This window comes from Haliotis cracherodii, unplaced genomic scaffold, assembly GCF_022045235.1.
Source record: "Haliotis cracherodii isolate W230 unplaced genomic scaffold, xgHalCrac1.p SCAF_2, whole genome shotgun sequence".
Classification (NCBI taxonomy): domain Eukaryota; kingdom Metazoa; phylum Mollusca; class Gastropoda; order Lepetellida; family Haliotidae; genus Haliotis; species Haliotis cracherodii.
In genome coordinates this window covers 28536807-28558637 of record NW_027266275.1, presented here as the reverse complement: position 1 = coordinate 28558637, position 21831 = coordinate 28536807, and the positions used below count along the sequence as shown (strand labels likewise).

Sequence of the window (21831 nt, the reverse complement as noted above, 5' to 3'; positions counted from 1 at the left end):
ATGGAGAAAACAGAGACCGAACATCACACATGGTACCTCTCTTGAGAATGTAACCATGCATTAACACAAACAGACACAGACAGACAGACAGACAGACAGACACACACAGACACAGATAGACAGACAGACAGACAGACACAGACGGACAGACAGACACACACACACAGAGACACAGACACAAACATAGAGACACAGACAAATATAAAGACACACAGTCACAGGCAGACAGGTTAACATGAGGGTCTCACAGTATACAAATTGAGCAGCAATTGAATCACTGCATGTCAAACCAGTGGTTGAAGGTATAATATGATACAGGCCAGCGGCTGAAATATATTTAAAATATTGCTGACTATGAACATCTCTCCCTCCCTCCTTCAAACACTTCCTCTCCTGATCACTCACACACCCAATATTTCGAACAACAGATAACAAATAGCAGCATAGCACCTCGCCCCCTCTCAGCATGTGTAGGACTCCAGTGTATAAGATTATGTTCCTTTGTTGTTTACACTGCACTCAGCAATATTCAAGCTACCTGATTAGTGCCTTCAAATAATCAAGTCTGGACCAGACAATGAAAGTGATTGATATCACTAGCAATGGATATGATTACACATTATCAACTGAGCTGACCATCAGATCCGCAAAGTCCCCTCTTCTGACGACCAGCATAGACCCGTGAAGATCCGGGGTAGAATACGTCTTCAGCAACCCATGCCTGCCATAAAAGACGACTTTGCTTGTCGTAAGAGGCAACTAAAGGGACGGGTGGTCAGTGACTTAGTTGATGCATGTCATCATATCCCAATTGCGTGGATCGATGCTCATGATGTCAATAACTGGAAAGTCTTATCCAGACTTGATTATTTACAGACCGCTGTCATATAGCTGGAATATTGCTGAGTGCGGTGTTAAACAATAAATGAACAAACAAACAAACAAACTTATGACCAGCATAGGCTGCTGGGGACCAATTGTAGCCCCGTGTCCCCACATGGCCAGTGAAGGAGAACACAACATCCAACACCAGACCAGGACCACTCACCTGATAAAACTGAAGTGGTAGACGTGAACAAATGTAGCCATAAGGAACTGACAGTCGAACCTGTCCATGATGCCGCCATGACCAGGGATCGTGTCACCGAAGTCCTGCAGAAAGTAAATACTCAGTAATTAAGAAAACATTTCAAGTCAGACACAAACATTTATGTTAAGTTTCTGAAATTACAGGATTAGAAAATAATTTTTATTTTAACTAATCAGCAAATATCATCTACAAAAGAGTTACCATCTACCTAATGGCAAACATGGTACAAGTAGTCCACAAGAAACTGATGCTGGTCCTGCCTGCCTGCCTGCCCACTAGATCTTACAACATAAATAGGTCGTTGGCAACCAATTCTAACCGGGAATCCCAAACCAAGGGCTTAAATTATTTCCTTGAATGCAATATGAAAGTTCATTGTAAATATACTTCAGAATTACAACAAATTAGAGCAAAAACCCCAATTTTGAGCAAAATTATGATTTCCCCCAAATTTGCCTGCCAAGGGCACTTGTTAAGAATCATAGATAAATACCTGGTTATTGTTATGATAAAATCAAATCATCAGCAGCAAGGAAAGTATGTTATGTTTCAAAATTTGTTATGTCTCACCTTGATTTTGAAAGCCCTCTTAAAGCCGCTGGCAAAGAATCCCCCGAAAGGTCCGATGACGGAGGCGAACATGGAAAGTGCAATGGAATGGAGGATGAAGGGGTAGATCTTGATGCTGGACCATGGGATCCGTGCCTTCAAAGTATATTACAGTCTTACTTATAGCAACAACAACAACAACAACAACAACTACAAGTCCACTCAAGTGAATGCACATGGCGTGACATTATTATTACCCCCGTCAGTTGATCAGTGACCACTTGATTTCCATTCTCAGTATACTTCTCACAATATACTTCAGAATACATCTTAATAACTGTTGCACGAAGCAATGTTTCATGGACAGAAAAGTAAACTACTGGAAATAATGGGATATCTTAGATAAATATATTTGTTTGTTGTTTAACGCCACACTCAGCAATATTCCAGCTATATGACAGTGGTCTATAAATAATCAAGTCTGGACCAGACAATCCAGTGATTGACATCGTGAGCATCGATCCGGGATATGATAACATGCATCAACCAAGTCAGTGAGCCTGACCACACGATCTCATCCTACCATTAACAGGAGAAAACAATGAGTTTTACAACACACATCTCAGTCTTCCCACTCCTCTTGAGACAACGGAATGTGGAATTAAATTGAGATCTAAATGTATGGCCTCAGATGCCAGAAGTTTCTTCCACCATAGGTACTCAGGTACCAAATGTCACCTGACCAAAGAGCTGGGCATTTCTTCATTGAGATTGCAAACATAACACCGGTCTTATACAGAGGTCTCACTGATGTCAATGCTAACTACGGAAGCAGTAATAATTATTCCAGTGGGATATCCCACTGTGTACATTACATGCTTCTTCAATATCAAATAGACCAGTATTTTTCTTCTGATGTCTAGTATTGCTTTAATAAATTTGCACAAGCCTGGCATCTGGCAACTGTCAATGTGCAAGCCTCATGTAAGGAGTGAGTGAGTTGGGTTTAATGCCGCTTTGAACAGTATTACAGTTCTATCACACGTGTTTGGTTAATGTGGGAGGAAAGTCCAAAGTGATGCAGGTCTCAGACATTTACCACTTTAGTGAGAACCACAAGCACAGGCATGGTGCTGACAAACCTAGAAACATAATCAGTGCGAAATGGGATTCTACCCTCGATCTTAAAATTCTGGCTTGCCCAAGGGAAGTAACTGTACCCAGTGGGTTGCTGCACTTTACACGACTGAACCACCTGTGAATAAGTGTAAGGTGTACAATTGTAAGAAAATGAGTGAGTGAGCACGGTCTTACGCCGCTTTTAGCAATATTCTAGCAATATCACAGCGGCGGGGACACCAGACATGGGCTTCACACATTGTACCCATGTCGGGAATCAAACCCGGGACTTCGGCATGACAAATGAACTTTTTAACCACGAGGCTAGCCGACCCGTGAAGATTCCGGGGTAGAATAGGTCTTCCGCTACCCATGCTTGCCGTAAAAGGTGACTATGCTTGTCGTAAAAAGTGACTAACGGGATCGGGTGGTCAGACTCGCCGACTTGGTTGATGCATGTCATCGTATCCCAATTGCGTGGATGGATGCTCATAATATTAATCACTGGATTGTCTGGTCCAGAATCGATTAATTACATTTGAAAATGGAGGGGCATTGGTGGCCCTGTCGCCATTTCTTTTAGCCCATGTCATAGCTGCAATGGAAATTCTAAAATAAACATTTCTAAAACTCCTTAATAGCAAATGGCACCAGTTCAGTATGTGCTTTATATACAGACATGCAATGTTTGGCAAGGAAATATTTAACAGTTTATTTGTTATACTCAATAAGTGAACCCACCCTACATCAAAACTTAAATCCAACTTGTTGCCATGGAAACGTAAAAATAAAGTGCTAAGTATCAAAAGGCACCAGTTCAGTATGTGCCTGGTAAACATGCAAAGTTTTGTTAGAAAGTATTGAAAGGGGTTTGAGTTATGCTCTGGAACCAAACTACCCTGAACCTAAGTCCAACTTGTTGCCATGGAAACATAAAAAAAAATTAAAAATTTTACAATTCCTAAATAGCAAAAGGCACCAGTTCAGCATGAGCCTGATAGACATGCAAAGTTTCGTAGAGAAATATTTAATGGTTTCTGAGTTATGCACGCACACACACATACACGGACGGACGGATGGAACCCACTTCAATTTCCCCCGCCAACCTTGTTGGGGTGGGGGATAATAATGTTAAAAGCGGCGTTAAAAAACAACTCAGCCACTCTCTCACTTTTGAAAATGAAAGCGGAACATTGAGACATCTTGGCCCTACCAGTGCAAAGAGTCCTTGGATGGTTTCTGGCAGGTTGTACTCGGTGACCCTGAAGACAGGATTCCTCTCGCACTCCATCGACAGCGCCCCCTTCACATCGTCGTAGTGGATGGGGCACACGAAGAAGTCAAACTGCACCAGTCCATATGACAACTGGAGTGAAGGAACTTTGGTCATGAACATGATCAACACACATGCGATGTCCTTAATATTAGTGTGGATGTTTGACTGAATTGTGTTGTGAAACTGTGACCGGATGTCAATAAATCACAGAAAAGTAAAACCATCAACAGTGGACATCGATACTACTCAGATTGACTAGTTTCTTACAAAACATTCTCTAAATAAGTATTGTTGGTCAAATCTCACATCTCAGCTTGCATTCTACTTTAGTCAGAAATTTGTCATTTGTGCCATAAACAAGGTCTTTTTCCTCTCAACCACCTTACGAAATAAAACGCTAAATCTGTCTGCATAACACTATCACTACAGCCCATAATAACCAGTAATGCAAGTAAAACACTATGAATCCCACTGAATCCCGTTGTTCAACCAATGAGACTGCCACACACACTCCCAATCATTTTCAATATACTTTAACTGGTGCGCAAACACTCACAATGATGCCGAAAATGATGGTGGAGAGAGCGCCACCTATGAAGCCCTCCCATGTCTTCTTGGGAGACAGTTTAATGAGAGGAGTTTTTCCAAAGAAAAACCCGAACATGTAGGCCATGATATCGTTGCAGATGATCATCGACACAGGGACGAGCAGCCTGGGGAGAAAGCAGTACAAGCATAAAGTCACGTCAAAAACACAACAATTAATAGTTAACAATTATTAACATGTCACTCAGCAATATACCAGCTACAGTATACTATGGTCATAACAATTCAAAGGGACCACTAATTTTAGCTCGTTATTAGCACAAACAGCATATATAAAGAAAATGGGCAGGACAAAAAAATATATTTGTTATATTGTCAGTTTGTTACTGTATATGATGGCACCTTGTAAGTAATGAGTGAGTGCGTGAGTTGGGTTTAACACCGCTTTTAACATTATTCCAATTATATCACTGCGTGTCAGCTTAATGTGGGAGGAAAGCCCGAAGTGATGCAGGTCTCAGGCGTTAACCCCTTCGGTGAAACCTACAAGCATGGTTATGGTGCTGACAAACCTAGAAACATAATTGGGGCAAACCGGGATTCAAACCCGCAATCATAGGTTTCTGGCATACCCAAGGGATGCAACTCTGCACAGCGAATCGTGGTGCTAAGATGACTGGGCAATGATCCACAATTTTGGGATACAATGACACACAATCAAACACATTACAGGATCTGACCGCCCCAGACTCCACATTTCAAGATTAAACTGATAATGTTAAACAAGGACACTATCCTTGTCAGTCTAACATTGTATGGTAGTTCCATATTGTCCTTGAACATTGCAAGTTGTTAAACTGACAAGGACACTATGGAACTACCATACGATGTTAGACAGTGATGTTAGACAGTTACATTATGCCCAAACACATTACACAACCACCAAGCCTGACGAACTGATCCATTAAGTCACCTCATATACCAGCAATGGCTGCTGGGAACTAATGGTATGCCAAAGTTCCCATGGGGACAACTGTGTGCACCTACCAGACAAGGCCTTCAAATACGTTCTGGATGATGAGGTGGGATTGGGTGACTACAATCAGCAGCGTCACGTGGGTCCAGCCGAACTGAAACAACAACAAACACATGACATAGCCCTATCCTTAACTGTGGACATTGATAGTGACCTGACTAGGCCATTAACAATAGTAATATAAAGACTCAGGTGTTCTTCAACTTCTTTTGAGCAGTATATTTCAAGTATTGGATCTAACCAATTAGAGGAGCTTTCCACATCACGTATCACTACATAATCATTCATACATAAAAAATTGCAAATCAATAAAATTTGTGCGAGGATGTACAAAATTGGCGATTACAATGTGACACCGAAATAGAACATTTGGACATCCATTTTCCACACATACTCACCAGTGTGAACTGCTTGAGGTAGTGTTTCTTGACGAGGCTAAAGACGAAGCCAACAAACCCGGCGACATACAGGGAGAATGAGATGAACCGATGGTACGTCACAAACGCACTCAGGAATTCCTGTCCAAATAAACCAAATACATTTAAATAACAAACATTTGACTATCACAACATGGGCCCCTTGTCATAAGTTACGTTCTTGTTAGCTGAAGGTCCACTTGGTTTACAGTTTATCAAATGTTTTCTGATTTGTTTAAAGATGGAACAACAGTTTCTGCAACTTACGGTTCTTGAAAGGAGGACTCCGAAGTACTCAATCAGACTCTCGCCATAGAAGAAGTAGTTGGAAGCAAACAGGAAGTACCAACTGAGCGTACGAAACCATGGCAACTCATAGGACTTGTACACCACATAGCCAATGTTGATGATTTCGTGGAAGCATTTTATCTGGATTCCCATTATCTGTAAATAAAACACAACGTTAGAGATGGCCTGCCTGCCTGCCTGCTGCTGACCACTGCACCACATCCCCCCTTCAACTTAACAAGAAACTAATCAGGATAACTTGGACCATCCTCACAGACTCCATAAACTCAACTACTGATCATTTCTGATGGCACTGCAGTTTTGAATACAAAGTTGAATACATGTCAGGGTTAGACATGACCACAGTCTGTGTGGCCGAGCCTAGAGAAAACCTTTAGGGACTACTTTATCTCCCAGAGCTAGTTATTTTACAAAAATTAATAGTCCGGAATGAGCTATGGTTTGGTTTGTTTGTTGTTTAACGTCACACTCAGCAATATTCCAGGTATATGACGGCAGTCTGTAAATAATCATAGTTGCCTTTTACAGCAACCATTATAACCTGGATCTTCATAGGTGTTACTTGCTGGACATGACCAATGGCATCTGCCACAGCAGTTTGTATTTGTTATATATCATATCAAATGCCAACATTGCGGTCAGGTTGACCTGATGGTCAATGGACACTAGGAATGTGGTCCCTGGTTACCATGGTTACCTGGCATGCTGCTATTGCCCTGTTCACTCCACATGGATCAGTGATTCTTACTATCTTACATAATCATATTGAAGTAAGGTGAGGTGAGATGGTGTTAAACGTCACATTCAAGATTATTGTTTGGTGTGGGTGCATACGTAATGCCAGTTTTATAGTGCTACCCCACTGAGATGCCATGCTTCAGTTTAACATGAATACCCCACTCAGACACAGTATACTGACTCCGAGCAAAGCAGTCCTTGTGTAATGCCACGTGCCAGGCAGGGAAACAACAAGTACCAGTCGTTCGGTACATTTGGACCAAACTTTCACCTTCTACTCTCTGGGAAGACACTCTATCCACTACATCACAGTGGCGGTTCATATCTTAGAGACCATGTGCATGTCATACTGTGATCAAAATGAAAACAAAAAACTTATACCTGTATACAGCAGTTCATCTCAAACTGTAGCAGTGGCCTGAGAAAATTATATAAACCATGACCAAAATGACAAGCGTGAAGCTAAATGTTTGTATGTTTGTTGTTTAACACAGCACTCAGCAATATAACAGCTACACGACAGTGGTCTGTAAATAATCAAGTCTGGACCAGACAATCCAGTGATTGTCTGGGAGCTAACTGAAGTCTGCTTTGTTACTGCTGCAACCGTAACCATGGTAATAGTCTTCCTCAACAAGTATAACAACACCCGAGTTAATTAACTGGATGAGTAATTAACAATGTTATTAACACTAGTTGTCAGTGCAACACTATTCTTGTCTACTGACTTGAGTGATTAGTTCAGATCAATCTGACCATTAAAACTTTTCCTTGCAAGGAAGACAGGTGATCTAATTATAGACACTGATCAGCCATGCCAGACAGTATAGACGAAGTAATTGTATCGTAGTGTATCTTACTTCACTCACAATTAAAGGAGATATTATACAGAGGGGAAGAGGTACATCTTGACATAGACATGACATAGACGAGGATGTGGACACACAGACTAACACACCCTCCCCCACTCAGACACAGTATACTGACTCCGAGCCGACCAGTCCTTGTTTAAGCCCCTTCATGCCAAGCTCCATCTTATAACATCTTTTGGTATGACGCTGCCAGGGTTTTCAATTGAAATGGGCTCTCTACTGAAATATTGGCACCGATTAGTGAGTGAGTGAGTGAGTTAAACATGACTTTAAACAGTCCAAAATGATGTAGATCTTGAAGTATGGATGGATTAATGTTTGGTTGATGTCTGGTGGATGTTGGGTTGGATTGAGGTTTGGTTGAGGTTTGGTTGGATTGATGTTTGGTTGAGGTTGGTGGCTAGATCAAATAATATTAATATTTTCAGGAACTATTCTTTTAAACTTACACAGATTTATCTATGAATCCAAACAAAGTACCATTGGCAGGAAAACTAGGAAAAACTCATAATTTTTCTCATAGGGATTTTTGTTCTTATTTTCTCAAATTAAGAGGGTATTTTAACATTGCATTCAATGCAATAGTGTAAAACTAAGAACTAAAGCCTTTTCAGTCCTCTTAACTGGTCTTGTTATTAGCGAAATGCAAGTCAGCCCTACAAAGCCACAGCACTGCTTATGATCATAACTATAACTACAAGAACTGGAAACTTGTAATTCCAAAAAGGGAAGTTGCAGATTTGGTGTCGACTATTGGCCTCTGAGCAGTTCTAGATAAATCCTTATTGAAATGTTTTGGACATAACGCATGTAAACTGACCTTATTACAATGCACAGGCAACAGATGTACTTCTGCTCTCATGGCTTATGGCAGCTATATTGATTTCGAGGGGAATATCACCACACACTGAATGAAACTGATCATTTCTATCAATATTAATGTCTCTCGTTTCATTGGAGCACATTGATCATACTAAACGCTGTAATCTGAAGAGGGAAGATGTGGTGGTAAACTCAAACATTTGAGTGAGTGAGTGAGTTGGGCTTTATGCCACTTTGAACAGTATTTTAATCAACACTCATCTTGACCACGTCTACATTTAAAATTGCAAACATGAGCCTGGATCATTTCACAATCAATTTAACAAATCTTGATTGTTCAAATAAGAGCTTAGAATTGTTAATTACTTCTGCTATATCAACCAAATGATACATATTGGCAACACAGAATTCTTTAGATAATAAATATTACTGCTGTACAGAGCTAGTTCTGATAGCCTGAGTTATAATGTTGACACTCCCTTCAAATCATCTAAACGTTATACACACCAATAGAACCAGTGCCAGAGGTCCAAGGTAGATGATGAATGCAAATGCGAAGATCATCAACCATGTGAAAATACCTCGTATCACCCAGTTCCTCCATCTGAAACACAAACATGGTCTTACTCAACAAGTTTGACAGACAACTGTCTAGTTTCTCTAGAAAGGACACTCCATCCCACACTTGGCATTTGCAACAAATCCAGATTTTATTTAGACACAATGAATTAACCATAGAGTGAGTGAGGGTGTGCTGTTTCATATTCCACCAATATCGTGAGAGGCAACAAGAAGGGGAATTACAGGTTGTAGGTGCACCAATGCTGGGAATCAAACTCCACGAGTGATAACATTAACATTAGGGCTACCCCACTGCCCCATAAATGAATGAACATATGAATACGCTGCAGTCAGCAATATTCAACCTGTGGCACCTGTAAGTAATGAAGTCTGAACCAGTGGTTGATAGCCTGAGCACATATCCATGACATCAGGGTATGATGACAGGACAATCTGCCAGGACAGTGATCACATACGTAACAACGGTAACCATCAGATCCACAGTCAGCTCTTACAAGAAGCTTGGAGTATCTATGACTTATTCGGTCTTGGAATCCCCAAGATGTGAAACTGTAGAGACAATTCCTTTTGACCCTATATTGTACATAGTATCTTCATGGGTTGTCTGTCACCTTGGAGTGAGATCTTTAAGAGCTGAATCGAGAGCTTCGGTTGTCTTGTCGGAGGCTTGGGCTAGCTTATCTCCGGACAGATCTGGGGGCAACGCTGGCTCCTCCTCCTCCTCCTCCCGCTTGCCAGCAGCATCGGGCGGGGCCTGGAACACACAAACAATGGACACTTCAAACAATGGAGGGGAAATTACATCAGAAAGACACACCATCGCTGACAGAATAATGCAGCCTCACACATCAATGAGAGTGAGTGAGTCGGGTTTAACGCGGATTTTAACAGTATTCCAGTTATATAACAGCAAGTCAGCTTAATGTGGGAGGAAATCCCGAAGTGATGCAGGTCTCAGACGTTTACCACTTCGGTGAAACCACGAGCACGGGTATGGTGCTGACAAACATGGAAACATAATTGGGGCAAACCGGGATTCGAACCCACAATCATTGGTTTCTGGCGTGCCTAAGGGACGCAACTCTGCACAGCGAATCGCGGCGCCTTGGACGACTGGGCCACCCATGCACCCCCTCACACATCAATGCTAATGAGTTACAACATGGTACAATATGAATGAGGACTATATAATGATGATGTTTGTCCCCTTATCATGCTTATACAATTTCACAGTTATCAGCTAACGGAATAAAGGTATGTGATTTTAGGCATCAAAGTTTTAAATACCTTTTCATAAGTTATGGATGATTTCTTAGTCATGTTGGGTTACAAGCTAATGTTATTTTTGATGATATGTCAAAATAGGTAGAATTTCTACACTATTTGTATGTTTACTGCAACTGTGTCTTTCTACTCCTTCATCAGGTGAACGACCCAGTCTCTAGCAATAGTAGTGAGTGAGTATGGTTATATCCCGCTTTATTCAATATTCCAGCAATATCACAGCAGGGGAACACCATAAATGGGCTTCACACATTGTGGCCATGTGGGGAATCGAACCCGGGTCTTTGGCACGACGAGCTAACGCTTTAACCACCAGACTACCCCCCCGCCCTCAAGCAATAGTGGTGAGGCAAGTAGGACATAGCAGTCATGTATAGCAGGATATAACATAAACATGGTTCCGTGAGCATGACGAGAGCTGCCTCATCTGTTGAACACATTGAATACAGAATATGACATGAAGGTCAAAAATTGTATGACATGGACACACATATGATAGCCCATCATTTATCAATTCACTTTTTTTTTGATATAACATAAATAGGAAAGTGTCACAAAAATGATGAATGTAGGGCAGCTTTGAGGCTTAACTGAACAACCAGTTCTGACATCATTGACACCATGACACGGGTGACGGAAAATCATAGCCAAGGACAAGTGAAAACATTTATCTTTCCCCACACCTGCATGCTTGTTTGTTGTTTAATGACGCACTCAGCAATATACCAGCTGCATGACGGCGGTCTATGAATAACTGAGTGTGGACCAGACAATCCAGTGATTGACATAATGAACATCGATCCCCGTAATTGGGACACGATGACATGCATCAAACCAAGTCAGCGAGCCTGACCACCTGATCCTGTCAGTCGCCTCTTACGACAAGCATAGTTGCCTTTCACGGCAAGCATGGGTTGCTGCTGAAGACCTATTCTACCCCAGATCTTCACGGGTCAACACCCCTGTGTGAGTTTAATAGATTGGTTTTCAGATACTGCAACATTAATAAGTGAGTGAGTGAGTGAGTTTGATTTTACGCCGCTTTTAGCAATATTCCAGTAATATCATGGCGGGGGACACCAGAAATGGGCTTCACACATTGTACCCATGTCGGGAATCAAACCCGGGTCTTCGGCATGACGAGTGAACGCTTTAACCACTAGGCTACCCCACCGCCCCAACATTAATAAACTACAATGTCTGCATGAAGTTTACAAACTCAAAAATATTTATTATCCATGTAACAAGTGTAATCACTGAGGTCAATGTGTCCGTCACAAGCAATACGGTTGTCAAGTCAGTTCCAGAAACCTCCAGGTCCTTGTTATCTTGTGCACACAGCTCTGAGAATCAGACGTCATTCATAACAGTATTTTGGTTGTTTTTTTAGTTGCTGTTTAACGTCACACTCATCCACATGATCAATATTCCAGCTATATAACTGCAGTCTGTAAATGATTACTTCTGGGCTAGATAAGCTGATGATTGACATCTTGAACATCCATCTACGCAATTGGGATACGATGACATGCATCAACCAAGTCAGGAAACCTGCCCATCCAATAGGTCACCTCTTAATTTTAACAGGGGTTTGCTTAAGATCAATTTCTAACCAGGATCTACACAGTAACCATGGTAACCATTATTAGGATTATATATGTTGGTAAAAATGGTAGAAAAATTAGCAATTTCTTCGAGAATGCCAAGGAGTGCTTCATGAACATTGTGTTATAAAAACATCTTGGGTGAAATTCCTAAAACAATATGCAAAAACATTTCAGGATTATTTAGAAAATAACTGCAGGCATTGGAAAGATTTGATTTGATTGACAGTTCTAAAGGCAAGTTACATGGTATTAAATTTTCTAAAAAGCAGTGCCAAGACATTGTTTTCCAGGTACAGTCAAGGTAATTGAGTGAGTGAGTGAGTCGAGTTTTACGCGGCTTTCAGCAATATTTCAGTAATATCCCAGAGGACACCACAAATGGACTTCACACATTGTACCAGTGTTGGGGATTAAATCCTGGGCCTTTGGCATAACAAGTGAACTCGTTAAGCACTAGGCTAACCCATCAACCAGATTCAAAGTGACCTTCATGTTAAATGTAGATCAATCTTTCGCCATCAAATAAAGGAACCTGTGGCTGTGTAGAGGTGTGAGGCAGAATAATATCAGTGTAATGTTCTTGTTCTTATCATGTGTGCATGTTGTTGTTTAATGCCACACTCGGCTAACAGGACAGAATAATTTGTAATAGCAATTCATCTGTACTACATGTACCACGCTTTAGAAGCAAGTTTTATGAAAATATATTGCGATCTAACATGATTAGTGATGAGAATTTATGGTGTAGAAAGAGAAACAGTGTTACCGCTGGGTTTTGAAATCTAAAAATTACCAGTCCCCCTAATTTTTGTCAGTCTCAACTTTCAACAAATAAAAAATGTATGAATGACCTGTTAATAATTCCTTCCACATCATGTTCAATGTAATGACGTCATCTCTGAAGTAACTTAGTTAGACCTACTAATCATTCACACAAAGTTTAGTCACAATTTTCTCTTTTTTTTTAAAGATTTCAAGACAAATTCACTACATGTATATTTTTAACCTTGAAGCAAAGCGAAATGTTATTTCCTTGCACTAAAAATCCATAAGGGGAAACCCTGATGGTAACAGATAAGCTGACTTTGTTTGAAAAATATACTTATATGAATATCAAAGATTTGTAAGGTACTTTATTTGCCTGTCCACAGGGACTAACAGTCACATGAATTACCTGTCCAAGCCTAATTTTACCAGTAAAAAAAACAGGTAATTACCAGTAAACAGGAACACTGAGAAACAAAGAAAAGGGGTCTGGAATAACTGCCTTCCCATTCAGAAATACATTAATAAAGGTAGTTGTGTTGTCTGTTCTATATAGGGCGCAGAGGTTTCCAATCAATCCCCATAAGAGGCTCACTGATCAATGATCATGTGATTATCCAGATCTAAGGTGGAGTCGCTAAGGTCTGGTCAGCCCTGACAGCTCCATGCTGGGATCGGCTCGATGTCCTCCAACCACCTCAATGTCAACAGGGATGTTGTTACAGTTCTGTCAGAACCTCCCCTTATCACCAGGATCATGATGATTGATCCAGTATGTCAGTCACAGTGTTAGTGTCATGGGTCAACAGGTGCTTGATAGTATAGGCAATAGTCCATTCTTTCAGGGAACTACTTTCCTACAGGGAGACATGCATGGTACTGGGGATCTATTCTGACCTGGAATTCCAATAGGGAGACAAGTATGGGGTACTGGGGACCTATTCTGACCTGGGATTCCAATAGGGAGGCAAGTATGGGGTACTGGAGACCTATTCTGACCTGGAATTCCAATAGGGAGACAAGTATGGGGTACTGGAGACCTATTCTGACCTGGAATTCCAACAGAGAGACAAGTATGGGGCACTGGTGACCTATTCTGACCTGGAATTCCAATAGGGAGACAAGTATGGGGTACTGGGGACCTATTCTGACCTGGAATTCCAACAGGGAGACAAGTATGGGGCACTGGGGACCTATTCTGACCTAGAATTCCAATAGGTGGACAAGTATGGGGTACTGAGGACCTATTCTGACCTGGAATTCCAATAGGGAGACAAGTATGGGGCACTGGGGACCTATTCTGACCTGGAATTCCAACAGGGAGACAAGTATGGGGCACTGGGGACCTATTCTGACCTGGAATTCCAATAGGGAGACAAGTATGGGGCACTGAGGACCTATTCTGACCTGGAATTCCAATAGGGAGACAAGTATGGGGTACTGAGGACCTATTCTGACCTGGAATTCCAATAGGGAGACAAGTATGGGGCACTGGGGACCTATTCTGACCTGGAATTCCAACAGGGAGACAAGTATGGTACTGGGGACCTATTCTGACCTAGAATTCCAATAGGGAGACAAGTATGGGGTACTGGGGACCTATTCTGACCTGGAATTCCAATAGGGAGAGAAGTATGGGGCACTGGGGACCTATTCTGACCTGGAATTCCAATAGGGAGACAAGTATGGGGTACTGGGGACCTATTCTGACCTGGAATTCCAATAGGGAGACAAGTATGGTACTGGGGACCTATTCTGACCTAGAATTCCAATAGGGAGACAAGTATGGGATACTGGGGACATATTCTGACCTGGAATACCCAGACTGAGACTAGCATCGGGTACTGAGGACCAATTCTGCCCCGCAGTCCCCACGGGGACACAGGCATTAGGCACAAAGGCTCTATTCTGCATCAGAATCCATTAAAGTCACACTTTTGAAATCAGTCATCGTATTAATACAAATTAAGAAAACAGAAAAGTGATTTCCCATGACTCTCATTCATGACAAGTTATGTCCAAAACCAATCATGGTAATGTTTCTGAACAAACCCAATTCATCGCTGTCCATTATGAACGTCATGAAAAATTATATAGAATAGTAAGATGTGTGTGTGTGCCAATCTCATAGAAATCAGATCTAAGTTCTTGCTGGGGGTAAACAAAGATCTGAGGACATCCCATTACGGGTCAAGTCAGAACGGAAGCCAGAGACAGACAATAAATTTGATGGAATCAGTCATATGGGCCGTAACTGTCGTTCAGAATACCCTTTGTTAACATTTTCGAGGTAGCATGATTAGAAAACACATTCCGACTATCACTTTCAAGATCTGGTAAGCAACACTTTGATTGGTTGGATAAAAGATCATTCTCATATGACTTTGTTTAGTGATAGCAAGAACTAAGATCAGATTTTAATGAGATTGGCATGTCTGTGTGCATCTTTAAAGTTTGTTCACTTCAATACCAATGATTGATGACCTGAATGAATCTAATCTCCTGTAGTATTCATGGAACTCCAACATAAAAACGATCGCTTACGATTGTAAAATTGTTTTGTTATTTCTGTAAAATAAAGAGCACCCATCACTGCCCATCCCAACTAGCGTAACACATTTGCAAACTTTGGCACCAGTACAAAACAAAAACAAACCTACCTTGTTTTTAATTTGTTTTGGAAAAACAGATGACATATATATTTTTTTAAATCCTAAACATCAAAGACAGAAGTCCAGCAAATGCCTGACATGCATACAAAGTTTCACAAAGATATATTAAACAGTTTCCAAGTTATACTCTTGAACACACTGAAACAACCTTCATTTCATCAAATGCAGGATAATAAAACCATGGCAATAAATCTGTAATATATACATTCTTGATGGCAGTGTTTAAACATTTAAAATGTCATCTACCGTGGTTTCCTAAAAATTGGCAGTACTATCCACTATGTTAAAAAAACAAAAAGGACCATAACAAGTATTAACTCTGTAGAAACATGATTTGTTTTACCATCTTCGACGTAATAAGTGCCCAGGACGCTCTCATTAGAAATAGGGGGCTCTTATTAGAATAAATTTTGGTGAAAAAGAAAACAGAGTTGAAAGATTGTAAATTTTGTGGTTTATACTGCAGCCTGAAATGATACAAAAGAAAAAGAAAAGTCTGTGTGTATTATACACGACAGATATATTTTCCCAGAATTTAATTGCCCATGATTAATGACCATATAACACATGAATGCGTATTACACACAAATAAATAAGTCTTGTGCACACTGATCAATCGGAAGGAATTGGGATTGTTCACCAGCCAATATATGAGCAAATATCGCCAGGGGCGCTTATTACCGTACATCGAATATGGCAATTCTTGTATCATATCATGTGTACCCTGTTATGATGCAAGTAAAATATAATCCTTCTATCCTTTGTTTTCCAACAAAACCTGTCTCCTATGCACACTACAAAGTAGGATTGTGTCTACTTTGTCATCCATCAACTTAAGTAATGCATATCAATCAATTTCAATGCACACTGTCTAAAAAAACAAACAAGGTCAATAACACTGTAAAATATAAAGTTTTGATCATGGTTTTCGAACTCGAACAACATATTTATCAATTTACTATGTATTCAAAACTTCATCCTGGTATCCAAACCCAAACCTATAGTCCTCCCTCCATATTGTGGCAGGGATCATAGCACTGTGACCATGACGACACGTGTGTAAGTTTCTGCAGCCATGATGACTGTTAACAGCATGTAATGCATGGAGCCGATATCACTTCAGGTGATGGCAACAATGGGTTTCAGATATGTCAATCTTGAGGTATCCAACTGTTTGACACTACAGATATAGGTACTTGTGAACACAGCAAACTACTGATGCTTGTTTATTAAAATATACTATATTACTTTGTGTTTAGTGCACACTTTTAAAAAAAGCAGGTGTATATGAGGGCGTAATTCACGCAGTTTCATCCTGTTATTACACTATCTGGTCATAAAAAGTGTATATTGAACATTGGGACTTATGTCTGTAATCTATCATCAGTCAGGTTGGCCTTTTTGGGATGTGGATTTTCAATTCCTACTACAGGACCCAGTTTTTTGTGTGCATGGGCAAAGACACTGAAGTGTGTGTAAAAGGACTTTGAATATCCCGTGTACTGGCGTCACCTCACTGTTAGCGCTTGGTTGATTCCCGGCCTACATTACCACCAGGAGACTTGTTTAGGTGACCGCGACCTGTGCGCTACATGCGGCTACATGAGAAGAAGATATGTGTGTACTTGAATGTGTGTGATTTAAAACCAACGTGCTGCACTATCACGATTGTTTGTTTGAAAATTATTACGTGAACTTCACAAGTTTAGTGGTTTATCTATTCATCATAGGACACAATGAATGGTCTACGATTCAATACGACATTCAGGAGATGTTGAGAGTTCACATTATGTGTGTGGGCATTTTCTATATCATTTAGCAGCTGATTAGTTATTTCATCCATGTCATGGAACTGTTAAGGCATATCGTTTTGATCGTTTATTTCAGAATTCAATTTTTTTTAGAAATAATAGTCAACGGAAGAAATCTGTATGCCCATTGTCTTGTTTCTTTGCTTTATGAAATATGTAGTCCCAATAAATATATATGTTCATTCTGTAATCATGTTCAGATGCCATCATAAGTCTGACAGCTCAATTATTAGTGAACACGAACGATAATAATTATGGGATACATCAACAGTCACAAAGAGCACCATGTGTTTCAGGCGGGTGTTTGTAGCAAGTTCAATTACTCATGTTATGTCAACAATATGTTGCAAAAGGTATAGTTTACACTATAGCAATTGCAAGAATAATAACATCAAGTATAAAAATAAATGGGGAAGAAAACATGATCTTATTCAATGACTAGATCATATTAACTTTATTTACTATATAATACTTACTATATTTTCCCTTGAAATAGTGTTATCTGATCAGCAGATCTTTGTATATAAAACAATACATAGCATAGAGTAAATACAATTAAAATTGTAAATCATCATGTCCAATGATATTTTATTGTAAATTTAATATTTTTATTTACCAAGTTTGTCATGTTCTGCTCACTCATCTGAATCTATACAATGTAGTGTCTTACTGCACACTATATATGGGGGATGCACATTATGCTATAGTGCGCACTATAAACCAGAAAATAAGGCACATTACAAAAAGTTCTATACTTTTCAAAGCAAAACCAGGGACAGAATCTGAAAATATTTCTATGAATGAAGAACTTTAACATGGGGAAAGATAGACATGTTAGAAGTCTCTACAAGTATTTAGCATGTGAAAAGTGGGACGTTTAAGGTCTTATAATCAGTATACTTATGATGCCAGTGAGTTATACAAAACAACGTGTGGTTCATCACAAAGTCTAATCTATGTCCAAAACATCCGTTTCTACCATGCCTACTGCACCTGAGATCATTTCAACCCCTTGTGATGATCCAGATTAGAATTGGTATTCTGCAACAAATGCTTGTCAAAGTGGTGACTAATCGGGTGGTCAGGCTCACTCACTTCGGCGATGCATGTCATTGTATCCCAATAGCGTAGATCAATGCTCATGATGTCAATCACTGGACTGTCTTGTATAGATTTGATTATTTACAGACTGCTGTCATATAGCTAGAAAATTGCTGAGTGCAGCATTAAACAACAAACAAACAAAGTAAGAAAGTTTACTAGACATGGGTTTCGGACTGGAGGCTAAACTCCATATTACTTACCTCTTTATAGCTGATTTACAGGACAAACTTATTAATACAACTGCTCAATTCCCGAAGTACAAACTTCACATTATTTATCATGATTCACCATGCTCAGGTCAGTTCAACATTGTTGAAGGACACCAAGCCTTGCCTTATCCTACCATTGACAGGATTATTTACCATGTTTACCAAATATAAATTTTAGCTAACGAATATAAAACAAACCCAGGCCAATGACAATTATGCCCCAGCCGGACGGGAGAAAGAGGTTATTAGTACATGCTCAGTTGGTACATAATGTATTACAGTGTTGGATCACATTTTACTGGCTGTTCCAGATGGAAGCTAAATAGCTCATGTCACTGATCAGGGAAATATAATCTGTAATTGCTCCAAGCTTTAAGTTATTATCTACTTATTGCTGTTAATGGTTATCTGAGCACTGATTATCAGCTCCACATGGCCTGAATGAGAAGCTTTCTATAAAATGGGGGCTGACATTATGTATATCAACATCCAACTGGATTATCTAACAACATGAACAAGGATAACTGGTCTCCTGCATACAACACATTTTATTTATTCATATTCTATCATGTGATTATTTCATAATCTTTCAGGTTCATATATATCAGGAAAACAGGGTGTCACGTTATGACGACCAAATTTCATAACTGCTATGTCATATGCACAGTCCCGGGTTAGAATAGGTCTTCAGCATCCCATGCTTGTCATAAAAGGCAATTATGGTTGGCATAAGAGGGGACTAACGGGCTTGGGTGGTCAGGCTCACTCTTTTGTTTGTTTGTATGTATGTATGCTGTTAAACACCGCACTCACCAATATTTCAGCTATATGACGGCGGTCTGTAAATAATAAAGTCTGGACCAGAAAATCCAGTGACTGACATGATGAGCATTGATCCACCCACGCATTTGGGATAGGATGACATGGATCAAACAAGTCAGCAAGTCTGACCACCGGATCCCGTTAGTCGCCTCTTACGAGAAGCATAGTAATGATATCATTAATGATATCATTCAATGGTAATCATAAATTGTCTGTATGATTTAATGGGTGTGTTCCGTATAGGTTATTAGTGAGCTATTCTAATGCTAACGATGTACCAACTGCCAGCTGAAATGCAGGCCTATTGGGGTTGTCCCCCCCTACTTGTAGGACTCCATGGTATTATTGGTACACCAGTCATACCACAATATGCATTTCAAACCATAATTATTGCAATATATTTTCTGTGTTCTGGTATACTGGGTATAAAATTCATAACAAGTTTCGTTATTATTATTTAACTTGAAATCTACACAGTAGTTGACAATTGACAGCGGAATGCAGAAGTGATTTTTCACTCAAATTGTCATTTTCCCTGTATCCACGACTACAACATGGTGGCGTATATAGCTCCAAATGTATTGTAATATGTATAACAATACAGATACCTGTATCACAATATACCAATACACAGCCCTAACTATTTAGGCAAGTAAATGTTTCGGGGGAAAGATGCATCCCTGCAAAATACAGACATTACACATTTTCTAAGCTCAACGAATATCAAAAGATATTTTAGTAACCATGGTAATAGTACCAAAAAAAAGACATAGAGTAAATGAAACCAAGGTTTCATTGCCATTGAATTAATACACAAAATGTGAGAAGCATAGGCACTGCCATAATTTATACGTCAATCTACACTGTTTGTACACATACTCCACAACATACTATTGATGCCTTGGACAAGCCTTATCTTGCACCACAAACTGCTGATTTGTTGCAGTGCAGACCAAAAACTGAACCAGATCATGATTTGTGTGTGACGTCAACCTGCATGATGTCCACAATGTTATCTAGCTCTGTTTTCAGGTTGTTTCAAAAAGTCATTGACAAAAGCAAATTTAGCCACCCTGTAACATCAAGTCATTTCAACACTCAGACACAGATTCATTTTAGATTTAATCTTCAACAGTATCTGCGACTCATATAAACAATGTATTACCTCTCCTTTCAGACATATGCAAAGTGAAATGATTGTAAACTATGCATGCTTATCAATATAGAAACTTTACAGTGTAACTCCTTCAATTCAATACAATACACATGTTTATAGTTACTTATGTAATGCTACTGATGTAGACAACAGTGTTGTCTACAATACAAATTCTATGAGCATTCTTGACTTGTCAGTAACATCTATTTTTATCAATACACACTCACGATTATTGGATCATGTGGTCCTTCCATCACATAAACACTGTCAAATATTACAAGTGGTTCACATGAACATATTACAATTTACATAAATGAACTTCTGTGAAACCAAAACAAACACTCACGTGTTGTTATATGTATGGAAATTATATAATTTCAAGGAATTTGGCGGAGATCAATTTTTGGCAATAATTTTGCAAATTTATTCTGATTTTATGATGACCGGTTTTCCGTGTTTTGGCCGACTTCCCATTCAAAACATGTATCATTTCGAGAGCCAATCTCACCTCTCTCGGCTGCTCTGCACTTGTCACATTTCTTTGCCTGATTTCTGCCATGAGGCCGGATTGATCAGCCCTTAATTGCAATTATTGCACGAAAAATATACGAAGAGGTAGCCCTCTCAGCTATCTTGGTTTGCCTGTTTCCACAGGTGCCCTTTCGATCTCGTATAATCTCGCGAACTGCGGAAGAAGGAAATGCTATTTCCCAAACGACTAGTGTTGTTCGCGGACTTCTACCTGGAGACGTTATGCGAAAACTTGAATCTATTTTGGACTTGAATCACACAATTATAATGTTGCTGTACCATTTGCTTGTTTTCTTTTTTTCAACACAAACCAAGTACCAAGTAAATAATCAAGTTTAAAGTTGAAAGTTTTATTGTTTTTATTGTTTGTTGTTGAGCGCACCGCTAGCAATATTACAGTAACATAACGATATGTACTGGTGTGATGGATGGTGTGATGGATGGTGTGATGTATGGTGTGATGTATGGTGGATGGTGTGATGTATGGTGGATGGTGTGATGTATGATGGATGGTG

General features: G+C 39.8%; 1 protein-coding gene across 1 annotated transcript in view; it reads right to left on the bottom strand.

Moving 5' to 3' along the window:
• Positions 1 to 21446, bottom strand: part of LOC139467938 (phosphatidate cytidylyltransferase, photoreceptor-specific-like) — a 30269-nt gene extending 8823 nt beyond the window's left edge. The window contains exons 1-10 of the mRNA XM_071249530.1: positions 21294 to 21446; positions 9967 to 10109; positions 9281 to 9377; positions 6300 to 6476; positions 6015 to 6134; positions 5628 to 5710; positions 4591 to 4747; positions 3972 to 4124; positions 1661 to 1795; positions 1049 to 1152 (exon numbers count right to left, since the gene is read on the bottom strand). Of these exons, the coding sequence (XP_071105631.1) occupies positions 1049 to 1152; positions 1661 to 1795; positions 3972 to 4124; positions 4591 to 4747; positions 5628 to 5710; positions 6015 to 6134; positions 6300 to 6476; positions 9281 to 9377; positions 9967 to 10109; positions 21294 to 21344 (1220 nt within the window). The 5' untranslated portion in view covers positions 21345 to 21446. The remainder of the gene's footprint in view (positions 1 to 1048; positions 1153 to 1660; positions 1796 to 3971; positions 4125 to 4590; positions 4748 to 5627; positions 5711 to 6014; positions 6135 to 6299; positions 6477 to 9280; positions 9378 to 9966; positions 10110 to 21293) is intronic.
• Between the last annotated feature and the right edge of the window lie 385 nt (positions 21447 to 21831).